The 17,029-nt window shown below is 54.1% G+C and overlaps 1 protein-coding gene across 2 annotated transcripts in view; it reads left to right on the top strand.

The window, feature by feature from the left end:
• KIAA0930 (KIAA0930 ortholog) overlaps positions 1-17,029 on the top strand; it is a 48,598-nt gene that overhangs the window by 20,547 nt on the left and 11,022 nt on the right. The window contains exons 1-6 of one of the 2 annotated variants that reach the window (XM_023221761.2): positions 7,434-7,872; positions 8,030-8,181; positions 14,483-14,602; positions 14,685-14,762; positions 15,096-15,197; positions 16,413-16,553. In XM_023221761.2, coding sequence (XP_023077529.1) covers positions 7,449-7,872; positions 8,030-8,181; positions 14,483-14,602; positions 14,685-14,762; positions 15,096-15,197; positions 16,413-16,553 — 1,017 coding nt within the window. In that variant the 5' untranslated portion in view covers positions 7,434-7,448. Of the gene's footprint in view, positions 1-7,433; positions 7,873-8,029; positions 8,182-14,482; positions 14,603-14,684; positions 14,763-15,095; positions 15,198-16,412; positions 16,554-17,029 lie in introns of those variants that run through there. The other variant, XM_023221760.2, reaches the window with a different exon arrangement.

Below are 17,029 nucleotides of genomic sequence, written 5' to 3'. Positions count from 1 at the left end.
ACATCCTGAGTAGCTGGGATTATAGGCACGTGCCACCACACCCAGCTAATTTTTTTGTAGTTTTAGTAGAGACAGAGTTTCACCGTGTTTGCCAGGCTGGTCTTGAACTCTTGACCTCAGGTCATCTGCCCGCCTCGGCATCCCAAAGTGCTGGGATTACAGATGTGAGCCACCGAGCTTGGCCTAAACCATTGTTTATTCTCAATTAAATCCTGCTTGGCCAATGGCATATATTTTTAATAAGTTGCTGGATTCTTTTAAATGCTATATTTAAGATTTTTGTCTTGACATCTGTAAGTGAGATTAGCCTGTAATTTTCTGTGTGTGTGGTCTTTGAAATCAATACTGTGCCTCCTTGTAAAAATGAGTTGGCATGTTTCTTAGGCTCTGAAGTTGGGTGAGTAGCCCTGAAGCTAGCTAGCTGTTTCCTGAAGATTTGATAGAATTGCTTTCCCAAAAGCACTTCTCGGGCTGGGCGCGGTGGTTCATGCCTGTAATCCCAGCACTTTGGGAGGCCGAGGCAGGCGGATCACTTGAGCTCAGGCCCTGGAGACCAGCCTGGGCAACATGGTGAAACCTGTCTACCAAAAATACAAAAAGTAGCTGAGTGTGGTGGTGCATGTCTATGGTTCCAACTACTTAAGGAGGCTGAAACAGGAGGATGGCTTGAGCCCGGGAAATGGAGGTTGCAGTGAGCCATGATCACGTGACAGCACTCCAGCCTGGGTAACATAGATTCCCTCTCAAAAAAAAAAAATTAACCTCTTGGCCTGCTGGGCTAATGTACTTTTTTGGGGGGTAGTTCTTGGACATTTTTCTTTATTTAATACAGAACTATCATTTCTAATCGCTGTAAACTTTTAATTAGGGCTTTACCATAACTTGCTTAACTTGTGTGGTTTAATGGTTTAATCCTTTTCTAGAAAAGGATTGGGGTGGATTTCAAGGAGTGCCTTCTGAAGTCGAACTCGTGATTATTCCCAGGGTCTGGCTGGTGGGAAATATTCCAAGTTATCATAGTAACCAGAGTGGCAGTTGTCATTCATCGTTTCTAAGTGCGAGTTGCACTGCTGAGTGCTGTGTAGCATCTCATTTGGTCTCCATGGTAACCGTAGGAGGCAGTTGTTCCGATTTTACTGATGAGGAAACTGAGGGTTGGAGAGGTTCAGTCACTTACCCACTTGGGCAGTGCATCACGAATGGGAATCAAGTCTGCTCTTGAACTCCAGTCTGACAAATTCTCACCCATCCTGTATAGTGGTTGGATTCATGTGAAAGGCCTCGAAAGATAAAAGTTGCCCTTCCTTTTCAGTGTACATCTGAAGAACCATCTCCGTGGGAAATAATTAAATCATGTTACATTGGCACTCGGCTGGGAAGTGGATCCCACAGCCCCTGTGCATGAAGCTCTTGCCCAAAGTTCTTCCAGGCATTCTTAGGCTATCCCAGGAAGCCCTGAGGGTGCTTCAGGGCTCAGAGTGGCCCCTGTGAGCCCACCCCGCTAGGGACTTAGAAGTTGGGGGAGGGGGGAGGTTTGAAAGCCTGAGTTGCTTTCCTAGCTGTTCACCAGGTGACCCCTGGGTTCCCTCAGTTTCTGCATTTGTAACACAGCTGGGAGAATCCTCGTGCAGGGCCAGGGTAAGGATAAGGATGTAGGCTTATCCAGGATGAAGGATATGGGCTCTGTTGCAGGGGCTGGGTTTGAGTCTCAGCTCCTGAATACGCCTAATCTAGCCACTCGAGTCTCAAGTTTTGGCTGAAAATGAAAGCTGAGGTTTGAAACTAAGCTGAGGTTGTCCCCACCTCATAAAGTTGCCCTGAGGATCTGAAAAGACAGTGGGTGGAAAGATTTTATAAACTGTAGGGTGGCCAGGCGCGGTGGCTCACGCCTGTAATCCCAGCACTTTGGGAGGCTGAGGCAGCTGGATCACCTGAGGTCAGGAGTTTGAGACCAGCCTGGCCAACAATAGTGAAACCCTCTCTCTACTAAAAGAAACAAAAAAAAAAATAAAATAAAATAAAAATTAAAAAAATTAGCTGGGTGTGATGGCGCATGCCTGTAACCCACCTACTCGGGAGGCGGAGGTGGGAGAATCACCTGAACCTGGGCGGCCGGGGTTGCAGTGAGCCGAGATCGTGCCATTGCACTCCAGCCTGAGCGACAAGAGTGAGACTCCGTCTCAAAAATAAATGAATGAATAAATAAGTAAACAAACTGTAGGGTGCAGGGCACATGTGAGCTGTCATCACATTCCTCGTTCCTGAAACCAGCACTGTTGAGCCGTTGGTGCTGGCATGTCATCACGCATCCAGTGTCATGCAGAACTAGGAGGAGAGCTAGTGGCAACTCAGAGGTGGCGGACGCTGCACTGGGGGGTGGACGGCCCAGGCTTAATGCTCACTTCCCACGCGCCCTCTCCCCTGCTCGTCCCTGGAGTCACTCGCCTGGAAAGGGCTCTACCAGTTCTGGAGTTGGAAGAAAGTGACTGACTGACAGAAGCAGGTCACTCACTTGAGGCAGGGGAGGCAGCCAGATTGCCAGAACTCCTAGTAAATATCAGTTTTCCCGGTCCAGGCCATGGCCATTATTCACGGATTCATCTACTCACTGAAATTTATTTGTGACCCCAGAATCAGTACTCATGGTCCTTTCAGGTTAATGACTTGACATTCATGGGGTGTCGAAAAATTCCTTACCTGACACACGTTTCCAGCTGAGGTCAGACAAGGCGATGCTGCATCTTCGTATGTCAGTCCTCACACTGTAAAGTAGTGTCCTTTTTGCGTCTAATTAGTGCCATGTCTTTTGCATTTTTTGTGCTTTTTGTCAGTGATTTAAAATGGCCCTGGACTGAGGTGCTGTCTAATCCCAGGCACGAGATGGCTGTGATGTACTTTTTGGAGAAAATACACGTGTTAGAGAAGCTTCGTTCAACATTGTTGCTGGCCATGAGTTCAATGTTAGTGAATGAACTATGTATTAAATATGGTGTCTTTTTTTTTTTTTTTTTTAAGGGAGTCTCACTCTGTCTCCCGGGCTAGAGTGCAGTGGCGTGATTTTACCTCATTGCAACTTCTGCCTCCCGGGTTCAAGCGATTCTCCTGCCTTAGCCTCCCAAATAGCTGGGATTACGGCGCCCACCACCACGCCTGGCTAATTTTTGTATTTTTAGTAGAGATGAGGTTTTGCGATTTTGGCTAGGCTGGTCTTTTAATTCCTGACCTCAAGTAATCTGCCCGCCTTAGCCTTCCAAACTGCTGGGATCACAGGCATGAGCCACCGCATCTGGCCTCAAATGAGGTGTCTTGAAAGAGAAACATACATAAAGCAAGGTTACGAATTGATCAGTTGCTGAAAATGTGATCAGAGGACCCTAACCTTGTATTTCCCCTAGGAGCCAGTGGGCTGGTACTGACTAATTCAGTGTTCACGGCTGCCTCAGATGAGGAGAATGGACAGTAATCTGGCTCCATAGGACCCCGGGAGGGAAGGCAGGCCCGCGGGCACAGAGCTGTCCGAGGTGCTACCACAGTGAGCCTGGCTCAGCTATTCGGGGGCCACATCTGCTTCCATAAGTCTCCACTGTGCCTGAGGGTGGGGAAGACAGTAGGGAGAAGGGCCAGACGGCAGTCTGGAGATGAGGAGGCTCTGTGCTGGACTAGCAGCTCCCAGGGCTTGTGACCCAGGGGATTTCTTGCTCGGCAGGCCCTAGGAAAGGGAGAAGGGGTTTGCTTGTGGGAGAAAGAGTCAGCAGTGACTTCACAGGCCAGCTGTACCTTGTGTGCTTATTCACAGCCAGTAACTGCACCGTGTGGCCAAAGGACACTGGAAGGTTTGGGATCCACTGATGTCATCCAGGCAGGTCACACTGCTGTGCTTGGTGTCAGTATTTCTGACATGCAGGGCAGCAGAGCAGAGGGTCTCCAGCAGCCCACGTTGCAGCAGCTGGAGCTGTGCAGCCAGCAGAGCGCTTTCACTTCCAGCCAAGTCCTTACCTTGGATTCTGGGCGGGTGGCAGGTCAGAGACCCATCTGGCAGGTGGAATCACTGAGGGTCAGAGAGGTTGGTTGAATGAATTGGCCACCTGGGTCGGGAGGGGTAGCATCAGGACTTGAGCTCACGTGTGTTTGACTGCAACTCCTAACATTGTACTGTGCCTCCGGGAATCAGAGAGATCCCTCCAGTCCCGCCCTTTCCTGGCTCTTGGATGTGGAGTGCGTCTGTTTGCCTCCCTTCCTCCCTCTGAAGAGAGGGAATCTCTTCTCTCTCCACTCTCCCCGCTCCCTTTCTTAATGAGTCCTATGATATTAAAAGTTGTACATTCATGGGAAAAAGTAATATAATCTTATGACTGAAAATATTAAAAAAAAAAAACATCACTCTGTTCAACTCATCCACTCCTACCGTTCTGGTCTGTTTACCTCTAGTGTTTCCATGTGATTTATGGAGTTGTCATCAGTGTGTCTACGACTTGGGGATCTGCTTTTCCGCTAAACATCGTATTACACACATTCCCGCGCATCCGCATGTCATCTTTATAGCCATCCTTTAAAAAGATGGGTGACGATTTGGTTGAATACATACGGCTTGCTGTACCTCAGGGAAATGTCAGAAATTGCAGGATGTTGTGTCCTTTCCTTTCGTCGTCTTCATCGTGGTTACTGCTGTTATTTTCTCTCATGAGTAACACCATGAAACGTTTTTGTGCAAAAGGCCTTTAATTGTGCACTCCGCCATAAGGTAGATGCATAGGAAAGAGAAAGTGCTCATTAGCTTCTCACGTTTTGTTCTCTAGCATATCGGAGAGTTCCAGTTCAGTGCACCCTTGCCAGCATCAGCTACAACTTAACACTTTTATTGGCGTATAATTTATGTAAAATGAACTGCATATATGTAGACTGAACAGTTTGATAAGTTTTTACGTTTTTTAAATTTTTTGAGACAGGGTCTCGCTCTGTCACCCAGGCTGGAGTGCAGTGGCACCATCTCGACTCACTGCAGCCTCCACCTCCCGGGTTCAAGTGATTCTCGTGCCTCAGCCTCCTGAGTATCTGGGACTACAGGTGAGCACCACCACACCTGCCTAAGTTTTGTATTTTTAGTAGAGATGGGGGTTCACCATGTTGCTCAGGCTGGTCTTGAACTCCTGACCTCAAGTGATCCGCCCGCCACGGCCTCCCAAAGTGCTGGGTGTGAGCCACTGCGCTTGGCCTAAATTTTATTTTTTAATACGCTTTTAGAGACAGAGTCTCATTCTGTCCCTCAGGCAGAAGTGCAGTGGTTTGATCATAGCTTACTGCAGCCTCGAACTCCTGGGCTCAAGTGATCCTCCCACCTCAGCCTCTGTAGTAGCTGGGACCACAGCCACCTGCCATCATGCCCAGCTAATTTTTATTTTTTTGTAGAGACAGGGTCTCACTACGTTGCCCAGGCTGACCTTGAACTCCTGGCCTAAAGCAATCCTTCTGCCTTGGCCTCTCAAAGTGCTGGAATTACAGGTGTGAGCTACCTCACCTGGCCAAGTTTGAGGAGTGTTGAGGACCATACACACCTGTGAAACCAACGCTGCAATCAAGACGCAGAACCTTTCAGGGCGGCCACCCATCTGCTTTAAGTCACTCCAGTTCTGCCTTTTCCGAAACATCACGTGAATGGGATCATACAGTAAATAGCTTTTTGCACCTGATTTCTTTTGCTCTGCAGGACAAGTTTGAGGTTTATCCATGGTGTGGTGTGGATCACTAGTTTGTTTTTATTGTGACACGTGTGCATTCTCCTGGTTTCCAGTTTCGGGCCGTTATGAACAAAGATGCCGTGAACATTTGTGTACCAGTCTCTGTGGATATGTGCTTCATTTCTCTTGGGCAGGTACCTAGGAGTGGCTAGTGGCTGGTTTTGTAAGTATATGTTTAACTCTGTGAGAATCTGGCAGTTTTCCTAAGGGCTATTTTTTTTTGGTTTGGTTGTTGTTGTTGTTTGTTTGTTTGAGACAGAGTCTCGCTTTGTTGCCTAGGCTGGAGTGCAATGGTGCAAACTCGGTTCACTGCAACCTCTGCCTCCCAGGTTCAATTCTCCTGCCTCAGCCTCTAGAGGAGCTGGGACTACAGGCGTCCATCACCACACCTGGCTTATTTATTGGTTTGTTTGTTTATTTTTTCTGAGATGGAGTCTCGCTCTGTCACCCAAGCTGGAGTGCAATGGCGCGATCTTGGTTCACTGCAACCTCTTGCCTCCTGGGTTCAAGTGATCCTCCCGCCTCAGCCTCTTGAGTAGCTGGGATTACAGGCACCCGCCACCATGCCCAGCTGATTTTTGTATTTTTAGTAAAGACGGGGTTTCACCACGTTGGCCAGGCTGGTCTTCAACTCCTGACCTCAGGTGATCCGCTCCCCCCCGCCCAGCCTCCCAAAGTACTGGGATGACAGGCGTGAGCCTTAAAGACCAAATTTATTCTCTTATTCTGTTGGGCTCTAAGAGGGAACCAAAAGTGAAACAATGTTAGGAGGTAACAAAGAATTGAATTTTATCCAGGAATAATCATAGCGCTTTGCTTAATTTTGCAAGGGTCTGTAGTAGGGTGACTTGGGCATTGCCTCTTGCAAAAACGCAGCAGGAATTTCAAAGCGACTCTGCAGACGGCATGCATGTGTGGTTCCCCCAGGTCCTGTGAGCCTGGGAGGTCTTGCGAGTCCTGTGGGCTCTCCTGACCCTCACCCCGGAGGCTGACAAGGCTTGCTGACCCAGACCCTCACCAATGAAGGCTCCTTCTCTTTTCCTCCTTCTCACTGCCCGAGAGCCCAGGAGCCAGGCAGGGCATGGGAGTGGGTGGGTAACACACTGTTGGGCTGAGGGCCGGGGGCCGGGGCTGCCTTCAAGTCCTGGTTCTTTGGTTAGTGGTGTGGCTGACGTCAGCCAAGGCTGGGGTGTTCTGCATTTGACTCGGCTGATGGCCGAGTCCTGGTCAGCCCACTGGTCTGCCTGTGAGGGCGAGAGAGGGTCCCAGCACCACTGGCCCTCAGGTTCCCCATCTCCAAGTGTCAGGATTAGTTCCTTCCAGCTGGTACTAGTGCAATCTAGCACCAGCACTAGATCGCACCCGTCAGTGAGGAAGACAGACAGAAAAGCAGCCGTGGTTTAATCTACTGAGTTGACAAGAGGGAGCTTGGCAGCATATTTCGAAGTGCTGAATCCGTCTAGAGAGGGGACAAACCCACCTATGTTGATCCTACTGTGTGCCCATGGTCTCGGTGTGTCTGCAGGTGCCCCGGGAACCTGTGGCTCAGAGCCCCCGCCCATTGTCCCAGCACCAGCGGCCGCGCTGGAACGGAAACCCAGATCTTCCCTACCAAAGCCGGTGGGCTTTTTCTCTTTTGCAAGAAAATATTACAAATATATATCATAAAGAAATACCATTTGTAATACAAGGAGACGTCCCCGTGAGGATCAGATGAGCACGAAGCTGGAGAGCTTTCAAGGCCAGCAGTGCAGACGCAGGGCAGGGGTGGGGCGGGGGCTGTCTCCCTGCGGTTCCCGCCTGCAGCCTTGGAGGGTGGCTGTCCCTTTAAGTCGGGTTCCCGTTGGGATTGCCGCAGCCATCGGGGAGTGGGTGGGGGTGAGAGATGTTGGTAAGAGCCCTGCCTCTCCAAAGGCCCCCCCCAGCCAAGTCTTCCCAGCTTCCAGCCCAGACAGCAGCCAGCCAGTGGCGTTCCTGGCTCCTCGGGATTTTCCTTTTCCACCGAAGCTGCTGATTCATCCCCAGGCTGGAGTCGGGCTCAGCTGTGGGGCTGGGAGCACGGGCTTTCAGGCTGCTGCTGGGTGGAGGAACGGGGCCTCCCGGGAGGTGTCCTCCAGCCTCTCTGGATGCTCCATGGGTGGGGGTCGGGAGTGGTGAGGGAGGGGCAGCGCGTCTCAGAGCCCTGGCAAATTTCTGGCCAGAAATGTGGGGATATGGGCATGGCTTGGCCAAGGCCATGCTGCAAGGGCCAGGGTGGCCGTCCTTCCTCACTTCTGCCTGGCCTCCCTCTGCAGGGTGCTTCAAGGATGACCGCATTGTCTTCTGGACTTGGATGTTCTCCACCTACTTCATGGAGAAATGGGCTCCCCGGCAGGACGACATGCTTTTCTATGTGCGCCGGAAGCTGGCATACTCTGGCAGCGAAAGCGGTGCAGACGGGAGGAAGGTGAGTGGCCCCTGCCCCTGCGTCCGTGCCCCAAACATCCCTGTGGTGTCTGCTCTCGGCATGCATGTGGGCATTCCTCAGTGCTCATGCATATCAAAGAGGGTGAGTGATACTTATTGAGCACCTACTGTATTCCAGGAACTGTGTAGACAGTCTCACGTGCAAATTTGGATGTGCTGGGTGTCTGTACACATTGTCAGTCATCTTCACTGTGACCCTGAAGGGCAGTGATTGCTGTCACCATCGCAGCTTTGAGGAAACAGGTTCAGAGACAGCTGACTCGGCTGGTCTCTTATAATTAGTCAGTAGATGGTAGAACAAAGGTCGGACTCCAGAGCCCAGAGCCCTCCCTCGGCCATGGCAGGGTGACGTGGCTCAGTGGTGGTGATGACGACGGTGCCTTCCATTTATTGAGCCCTCGCCATCATCTGGACACAGTGCTGAGCTCTCTTCTTCTCAGCCTCATTGTGAAGTCCCAGCAGCTCGACAGGGTGGGCGTTCTTATCCCTTTTACAGACGAGGAAACGGAGGGCTCGGAGACAAAGTGATTCGCCTAACGTATTTCATCCACTAAATCTAAGTGTGGGAGGAGCTAATAAAATACATTTTGCATGCTTCCTTCTCTGTTTTTCACAGGCTTTTGCAGTTTGTAAAATGTTTAAGCAACCCCATATGCCAGACATGGAAATGCTTTTGTTTTCCTTTAAAAACAAATGAGAGGGCCGTGGAGCCAGGTCTGGAACTTGCAGCCTGCCTGGCTCTGTGACTCTGGGGCCATGGTTTGCGGGCGGAGGCTAATGCAGGGATTACTTGGAGCCTGACCTTGCCTTGGGCCCATTTTCTGAGCCTGAACACATGTGGGGTGGATTTTCTGCAAGTGGGCGGGCCTGGGTGCCTGCATGCTGGCCCTGAGCCCTGAGCTAGCCCCACTTTGGAGGGACCAGCAAGAGACCATGAGCAGCTGGCCAGAGAGGTGGGGGAAGAGCCAGGAGAGGGGAGGGTAGCCCAGGAGGGGAGGTCTGGAGAAGTGGGGGCAACCAATGGGGCGCAGTGTCTGAAGGGCCCATTGGATTTGGTACCAGGGAGGGGTGGTGGCCTTAGCACAGCAGTTTCAGTGGCAGGTGGGCAGGGACTGGAGCCACTCAGGCAGGCAGGGGATGCTTTCTGGGAGGGATGAAGAGGAGGCCTGACTGGTGATGGGATCCCTGAGTAAGAACCTTCTGGAGCTGGCTCAGGGCCGCTCAGAACCTGCTGCCACGCCCCCCTGTCTGGGTGTGCAGTCAAGAGACCAGCTTTCAAGGCCAGTCTTGCTTCCCCATGGTTTACCATATGACATTGCCAGGTCATCTCCTCTCTGGGGTAAAGGGGGATCAGGGCAGGTGCCCTGAAAGGCGAGGGCCCTCCCATTGTGGACACCTGGGAGGCTGGGATGTTTGGGGTTGGCGTGACCACATGAGTGCCCTTGGCAGGGAGGTGGCTGGTGCCTCGGGATCCTCACTGCCCGTGATCCTCATGGCGGGCACAGGCTCCTCTAACCTCGGCACAGCTCAGGGGGGAGGCACTCCTCTCACCCATGGGAGCTGGAACTCAGAGGCTCAGGCACTCTGTCGTCCCAGGGCTGTGGACCCTGCCCCTGTCTCCGTCCACTCTGGCCTCTCAGCTTCTGCTGGAGTTCAGGTTGCAGAGAACCTTTCCCCCACCCCCAAATGTTGGTCTTTTCCCCAAGGCAGAGTCTGTTGCAAGCAGGGGCTCTAACGAGGACTTGACACATTTGAGATACTCAGCTGTAGTTTGAATTTTGATTCCAGAGAGGTCACGACTCCGGTCAAGAGGGCAGACAGGGAGGTGGGAGGATGGGTTGTGTGCACCCCGGATAGGCCGGGGTAGGGGGAGGAGAAAGGAACATCGGATGAGGGGTCCGTCTTGGGTGGAGGAGAAGTTAAAGGTGAGAGCCCTCCACTGAGAAAGCACAGCCCTGGATCCAGGCCTGAGGAATTTGGAGCAGAGGGGATGGGGCCACATGCAAGCTCTGCTGAAAGTTTGGGGGTGTCGAGGTCAGGGAAGCCTGAGTCCCACGGGAGCAGGTGGCAGTCCAGCTATTCACATGCTAGAATGTTCCATTGTAACACCCACTGTGAACCATGTGCAGATGCCCCCCCACACTCAGTGCTGGGAGCACAGAAATGACTCATCTGGCCTCAGTCTGTTGGGACAGACAGACAGTATAGCCAGTGGTACGGAGCCATTAGTGCTGTGATGTGGGAAGAGGAGCGGGGGCGGTCGGGAGAGTGCAGAAGGTGACATCTGGCAGGCGGGTTGTAAGACAGAGCGGGCAGCAGTGGGCTGAGGATGCGCCCCATGGAGGGACCAGCGAGTGCAGAGCGGGAGGGTGTGTGACGGGTGCCACATGGGACCTGCCAGAGTGGGCCGATAGAGATTGCGGAGGCTGGTGGGTGGGGTCCTGGGGCTGCCCCAACTTGGCATTTTTCCCAGCTTGCCGGGCTGCAGTGCTGAGGGTGGCCTGCAGGGGGCGGGCTGGAGGCGCTGATGGGGAGATGGGGAGACCCTCCTGGCAAAAGCCCTGAGCCCTGAGTGGAGGTGGGGGCCCCGCAGAGGCGCCTGCGCACTGCAAGTCCTCTGCGGCAGCCTGGCTGCTTTCCGCCCCCTCCCCATGCCCGTCCCGCTGGTACCCGGTCGCCATAGCAACCAGCTGGGCCTCCTGCACCTAGCAGGGGAGGGTGGATTGGCAGGAGCTGCAGTATCAGGGGGACAGAATGCCGGGAACCCTGCAGTGCTCCAGGGCACGAGGGACCTCCCCAGTCCAGCCTTTCCTAGGGAGGGATGTCCTGGATTTCCTGCCCTCTGTTTGCTCCAGCCCTGAACAAAACGCTCCATGTTCCTGGGCAGCCCATTGTGCCTTTGGCAGGAGAGAGACCTGTGTGCTGCTGGCTCTGCGCTGGTGGCCCGAGCCCTGTGTCATGGTCCCGGGACACCTCAGGACCCTAAGGCGCAGATCGTCTTCACACCCACTCAGAAAACCAAAGCTCAGTGACAGGGAGGAAGCTCCCCGGGGTCACACAGCTTGCCCGCAGCGAAGCCCTGACCCCAGACTCACCTTTTCCTTATTGGTAGATTGTTTTCAGTATAACATCTATACGGAAAAACAAAGATGTGTACACAGCTTGATTGTTTAGACTGAACACCTGGTTTCACCAGCCCCCAGATACAGAGTGTGACCAGAACACCAAGGCCCCTTCACCCCACCCCAGGGCTCACCCTCCTGTGGAGTCAGTGGGGTCTGTGTTCTCGCAGCCCCTGTGTGTGGAGTCGGGCAGGTTCTGTCCTCACAGCTCGTGTGTGTGGAGTCAGCGGGTTCTGTCTGTCCTCACAGCTCGTGTGCAGATTTGGGCGGGTTCTGCCTGTTCTCACAGCTTCTGCGTGTGGAGCCGGTGGGTTCTGTCTCTTCTCCCAGCCCCTGTATGTGGAGTTGGGCAGGTTCTGTCTGTTCTCACAGCCCCTGTGTGTGGACTCAGGTGGGTTCTGTGTCTTCTCACAGCTCATGTGTGCGGAGTCGGTGGGTTCTGTCCTTATAGCTCATGTGTGTGGAGTTGGTGGGTTCTGTGTCTTCTCACAGCTCATGTGTGCGGAGTTGGTTCTGTCCTCACAGCTCGTGTGTGAAGTTGGTGGGTTCTGCCTGTTCTCACAGCTCATGTGTGTGGCCTCGGTGGGTTCTGCCTGTTCTCACAGCTCATGTATGTGGAGTTGGTGGGTTCTGCCTGTTCTCACAGCTCATGTGTGTGGAGTTGGTGGGTTCTGCCTGTTCTCACAGCTCATGTGTGCAGAGTTGGTGGGTTCTGTCTGTTCTCACAGCTCATGTTTGTGGCCTCGGTGGGTTCTGCCTGTTCTCACGGCTCATACATTGGAACTGGGCAGTGTATTTTGTTTCAGGCTTCTTTCTTTCTGTGTCATGTTTGTGAGGCATGCCTGTTGACACAGGTGGTTGTAATCTGTCTGGTCTCACTGCAGTGTAATGCCTGTGGAGTGTACTGTGGTGGCCTGGCCACCCTCCTGTCAGTGGGTACCAGGCAGCTCCCAGTGTTCTCTGGGCCTGGCTTTGGTGCGCACACGGGCACCTTTCTGATGGGGAACCTGCTGTTTGCCTGCCTGTGCTGTGGGCTGCGCTGAACAGCTGTGCCCACAATCGTGCCCGCGAGCCTTTCATTCACTGAGTCCATAGTGCTTTGCTGAGCAAAATGAAATGAACGGATCAGTGAAGTGAGAGCAGGAGGAGCAGCAGAGTCTTGTGAGCCCTAGGGCTGTCAGCTCCGGGGCTCGGGGTGACTGCAGAACCACACAGGCGGTGGAAGTGGGAGCCCCCCACCCGGGGACGTCTCTTTCTCATTCCTAGGCAAGGTTGGCCTCCTGCATCTATTTCCATAGATCCCAGCTCTGCCCCTGGGGGGCGCAGGCCTGTGCACCCGCAAGGGAGCCCAGCAATGCCCAGCCCCTCGGAGCCCCAGTCTGTGAGAGCGCCCAGGACCAGAGGCCCCCCCAGTCAGCACAGCTGCATCAAAATTGAAAGCCAGGCCGGGCATGGTGGCTCACGTCTGTAATCTCTGCACTTTGGGAGGCCGAGGTGGGTAGATCACTTGAGGTCAGGAGTTCGAGATCAGCCTGGCCACCACGGTGAAACCCTGTCTCTACTAAAAATACAAAAAAAAAAAAAAAAAAAAAAAAAAAAAAATTAGCCAGGTGTGGTGGCAGACGCCTGTAATCTCAGCTACTTGGTAGGCTGAGGCAGGAGAATCACGCGAACCCAGGAGGTAGAGGTTGCAGTGAGCTGAGATCGTGTCACTGTACTCCAGCCTGGGTGACAGAGCGAGACTCCATCTCAAAAAACTAAAAGAGGCCAGGCGTAGTGGCTCACACCTGTAATCCCAGCACTTTGGGAGGCCGAGGCGGGCAGATCACAAGGTCAGGAGATTGAGACCATCCTGGTTAACACAGTGAAACCCCATCTCTACTAAAAATACAAAAAAAAAAAAATTTAGCCGGGTGTGCTAGCTGGTGCCTGTAGTCCCAGCTACTCGGGAGGCTGAGGCAGGAGAATGGCATGAAACCGGGAGGTGGAGCTTGCAGTGAGCCGAGATTGTGCCACTGCACTCTAGCCTGGACCACAGAGCAAGACTCTGTCTCAAAAAAAAAAAAAAGAAAAAAGTAATTGAGGCCGGGCGCAGTGGCTCATGCTTGTAATCCCAGCACTTTGGGAGGCCGAGGCGGGCAGATCACCTGAGGTCAGGAGTTCGAGACCAGCCTGACCAACATGGTGAAACCCTGTCTCTGCTAAAAATACAAAAATTAGACAGGTGTGGTGGTGCGTGCCTGTAGTCCCAGCTACTCAGGAGGCTGAGGCAGGAGAATCACTTGAATCCAGGAGGTGGTGAGCCAAGATCGTGCTGCACTCTAGCCTGGGTGACAGAGCGAGATTCCGTCTCAAAAAAAAAGAAAAAATTGAAACCAGTCTCCTAGGAGAGGTGTAGACATGCTGTGCTTTCTGTGTGATTTGTATTTATTATTTGATCTTCAGTAAACTTGACTCTGATCTGTTAAAATTGGGCTAATACCTGCCTTGCAGGGTTGCTGTGAAAGGATTAATAATTTGTGAAATGTGTAGCCCAGATCCCGCCATCCACTAAGAGCTCAATAGGGGTCACTATTATCATTGGTGCCACTTATTAGCAAATATTAGCTCTTCAAATCATTGTGACAACTTTGAGGGGAAGATGCCCTTAGTCCATTGTACAGATGAAGAAACTGAGGCTCAGCGAGGAGAATGGATAGCCCCCATGTCCCATCTCCCATCACTAGAGAACTGGGGAACAAGAATTGGAGTTCTGGCTGGGCACAGTGGCTCACACCTGTAATCCCAGCACTTTGGGAGGTCGAGGCAGGAGGCTCACCTGAGCCCCGGGGTTCGAGACCAGCCTGGACAACATGGCGAAACCCCATGTCTAGAAAAAATTTCGAAAATTAGCCGGGTGTGGTAGCATGTGCCTGTGGTCCCCGCTGCTTGGGAGGCTGAGGTGAGAGGATCATGAGCCCAGGAGGTTGAGGCTACAGTGAGCTGTGATTGCACCTCTAGCCTGGGCAAGAGTGTGAGACCCTGTCACAAAAAATAACGACAAAAAGGAAGTGGAGTCCTTGTCCGTTGTAATACCTGCCCAGCATGGTAGTCGGGGAGAAGAAGAGCGCCTGGACCACAGTGGGCCCTGGATGCTCACTTCTGCTCTGGGCCTCGCAGGCGACTGAGCCCGAGGTGGAGGTGGAGGTGTACCGGCGGGACTCCAAGAAGCTGCCAGGCCTGGGAGACCCTGACATCGACTGGGAGGAGAGCGTCTGCCTGAATCTCATCCTGCAGAAGGTATGGGCTGGATGGGTGGGGCTGCGGATTGGCCCCGAGGGGTGGCTGACCCCTCCCTGCGCTGAACCGTGCTCTCTTCCAGTTGGACTACATGGTGACCTGTGCGGTGTGCACACGTGCCGACGGCGGGGACATTCACATCCATAAGAAGAAATCTCAGGTGAGCCCTGGCGCGGGAGCCCCCGCCTCCCAACTGCCAGTTCAGCCCGGGCGTGGCAGACCTCTGGCTGCCCAGCATTTGAGATGAGACAGGTCCTCCCACTTCCTTCTCTGCCCCCGAGGTGAGGGGTCTGACTCCAGAAATCCGCTGAGCTCCTGGGATCCTGTATCCCATTCGAGGAGCACAGAACCAGCTTATCCCCCACGTCTCCGGGTAGGTCTCTGGCTTTGGACCAGCTCTGGGCCGGGTAGCCTCCCTATACTGGCTTGGACTGACTCTGGGCCTGTGTGCGGGGCGGGGCCTCACTTGTCCTCCACATCTGCTTTCTTCCAGCAAGTGTTCGCGTCCCCTAGTAAACACCCCATGGACAGCAAAGGGGAAGAGTCCAAGATCAGCTACCCCAACATCTTCTTCATGATTGACAGCTTCGAGGAGGTGAGCTCCAGGCAGGGCCCCTCTCCTTAGCTTCCCCTCCTCGGGAGATGGGTGTCAGGCGCTTCTCCCCCCGGCCTTAGCCTTGCAGAAAAGCGTGGGTGGCTTGGAGCCGGGAAGAGTCCGGCTGAGGCAGACGTGGCTTGCTCTCTTCCCGGTGTTTGCCTGTGGGCAGGTGAATTCCCTGGCGCAGCCTCCGCTTCCTCCTCTGTAAAAGCAGTGTCGTGATCATCTGTCCTACTTACTGTCAGGGCTGAAGACCAAGAGGCTCCTCAGTGGGAGGACGCCTCATAAACTCTCGCCAGAGGCGCTGCCCGGCAGGAGGAGCCATCATTAATGCCAGTAAACTATAAAGAAGCAACTCCACGCCTGCACTGACTCGGAATCCTAGGATGTCAAAGACGGATGGGGTTTCCGGAGTTATTTGGGCCAAGCCTTTGTTTTAAGATTTGGGAAACAGGTCCGGGCAGAATGAGACTCACTGAGAAATGCAGGGCGCTGGGAGGGTGGGGAGGGGGCCGGTCACGGCTCCCTCCCTGCTCTGCCCACTCGTGTCTCTCCTCTGTTGAGGCCCTGGTCGGGGTCCTTGTGCGCATGCGAGGCCCTGAGAAGGAAGGCATGCGCGTCTGCAGGAAGATCCCAGGCTCAGGGAGGTCATGTCCCCTCCCCAGGCACACGCAGCTCCTGCGTGGCAGAGCTGAGATTTGCATCTAAGTCTTTGTGTCCTTGGAGTTCAGTCTGTGCGCCAGGCTCTGGGAGCAATGACTCGTTAAGGCGGCAGGATGGGGCCTGTGGCACCTTAGTCTGGTGTTGTCACCCCAGGTGGGCAGTCACCCAGCCACCACCACTGAGCCTTTGGCTACACAGGAGCCTCAAAGATATGGCGGACAGGGCTGGGCACCCCAGGCGGTGTGGGGGGGCCCAGACAGTGGCCGGCGGTCCTGGTGAACAGTCATGAGGGCGTGCGTCTTCCGCCAGTCCCGGAGTCTCCCTAAGGGTTCCTGTCCTCCCCTGCTGCTCAGCCCCTGCCCCGATGTGAGGCTGTTCCTGTCCCCTGGGCCTTGGAGGGCATGGGGCCACAGGAGTGTGTGACAGAGAGCCAGCTGTCTCCTGCAAAATGGGGTTTTCCGAGCAGCCCTCCCTGCCAGTCGGGCCAGGCTGTGGTGTGGGCGGTGGGAGCCGATGGTCATGTCCCTGTCTCTTTGTGCCCTGCCCCAGGTGTTCAGCGACATGACTGTGGGAGAAGGAGAGATGGTCTGTGTGGAGCTGGTGGCCAGTGACAAAACTAACACGTTCCAGGGGGTCATCTTTCAGGGCTCCATCCGCTATGAGGCGCTCAAGAAGGTGTATGACAACCGGGTGAGTGCGGGGCAGCCTCACAGGTGCGCCCGGGGTCGGCGGCTCCACAGCCCATCTTGGTCCACACCACGAGGCCTCCCAGCCTGCTTCTGCGTGGCAGCGGCCACCAGGGGCACCCGCAGCCCCTCGGGGCTCCTTCTAGGCGCTCCGTAGCCCTCTTCACATCATTCTTCATGGTCAGCCTCAGCCCACACGGGCCACTTGCCTTCATCTGAGATGTGAGCGGGGACTTCCTCCTCAGTCTCTAGTTCCCTGGGAAGTGATGGCTGATAGTGTCACTCGCTTCCTGTGACTGGCCCTGGAAGCGCTGCGAGGCGCCCCCAACTAAGCAAGCAGATGTGGGCAGGCTGCTGTCCCCCAGCAGGTACCATCTACAGCCAGCCTCGCTGCCAGCCTGGCACCCTGTCCTCAGCCTGGCGCCCTGTCCTCAGCCTGGCGCCCTGTCCTCAGCCTGGCGCCCTGTCCTCAGCCTGGCG

Source organism: Piliocolobus tephrosceles, chromosome 19 (genome assembly GCF_002776525.5).
Source record: "Piliocolobus tephrosceles isolate RC106 chromosome 19, ASM277652v3, whole genome shotgun sequence".
Lineage (NCBI taxonomy): Eukaryota > Metazoa > Chordata > Mammalia > Primates > Cercopithecidae > Piliocolobus > Piliocolobus tephrosceles.
This window is presented reverse-complemented; position numbering and strand designations above follow the sequence as displayed.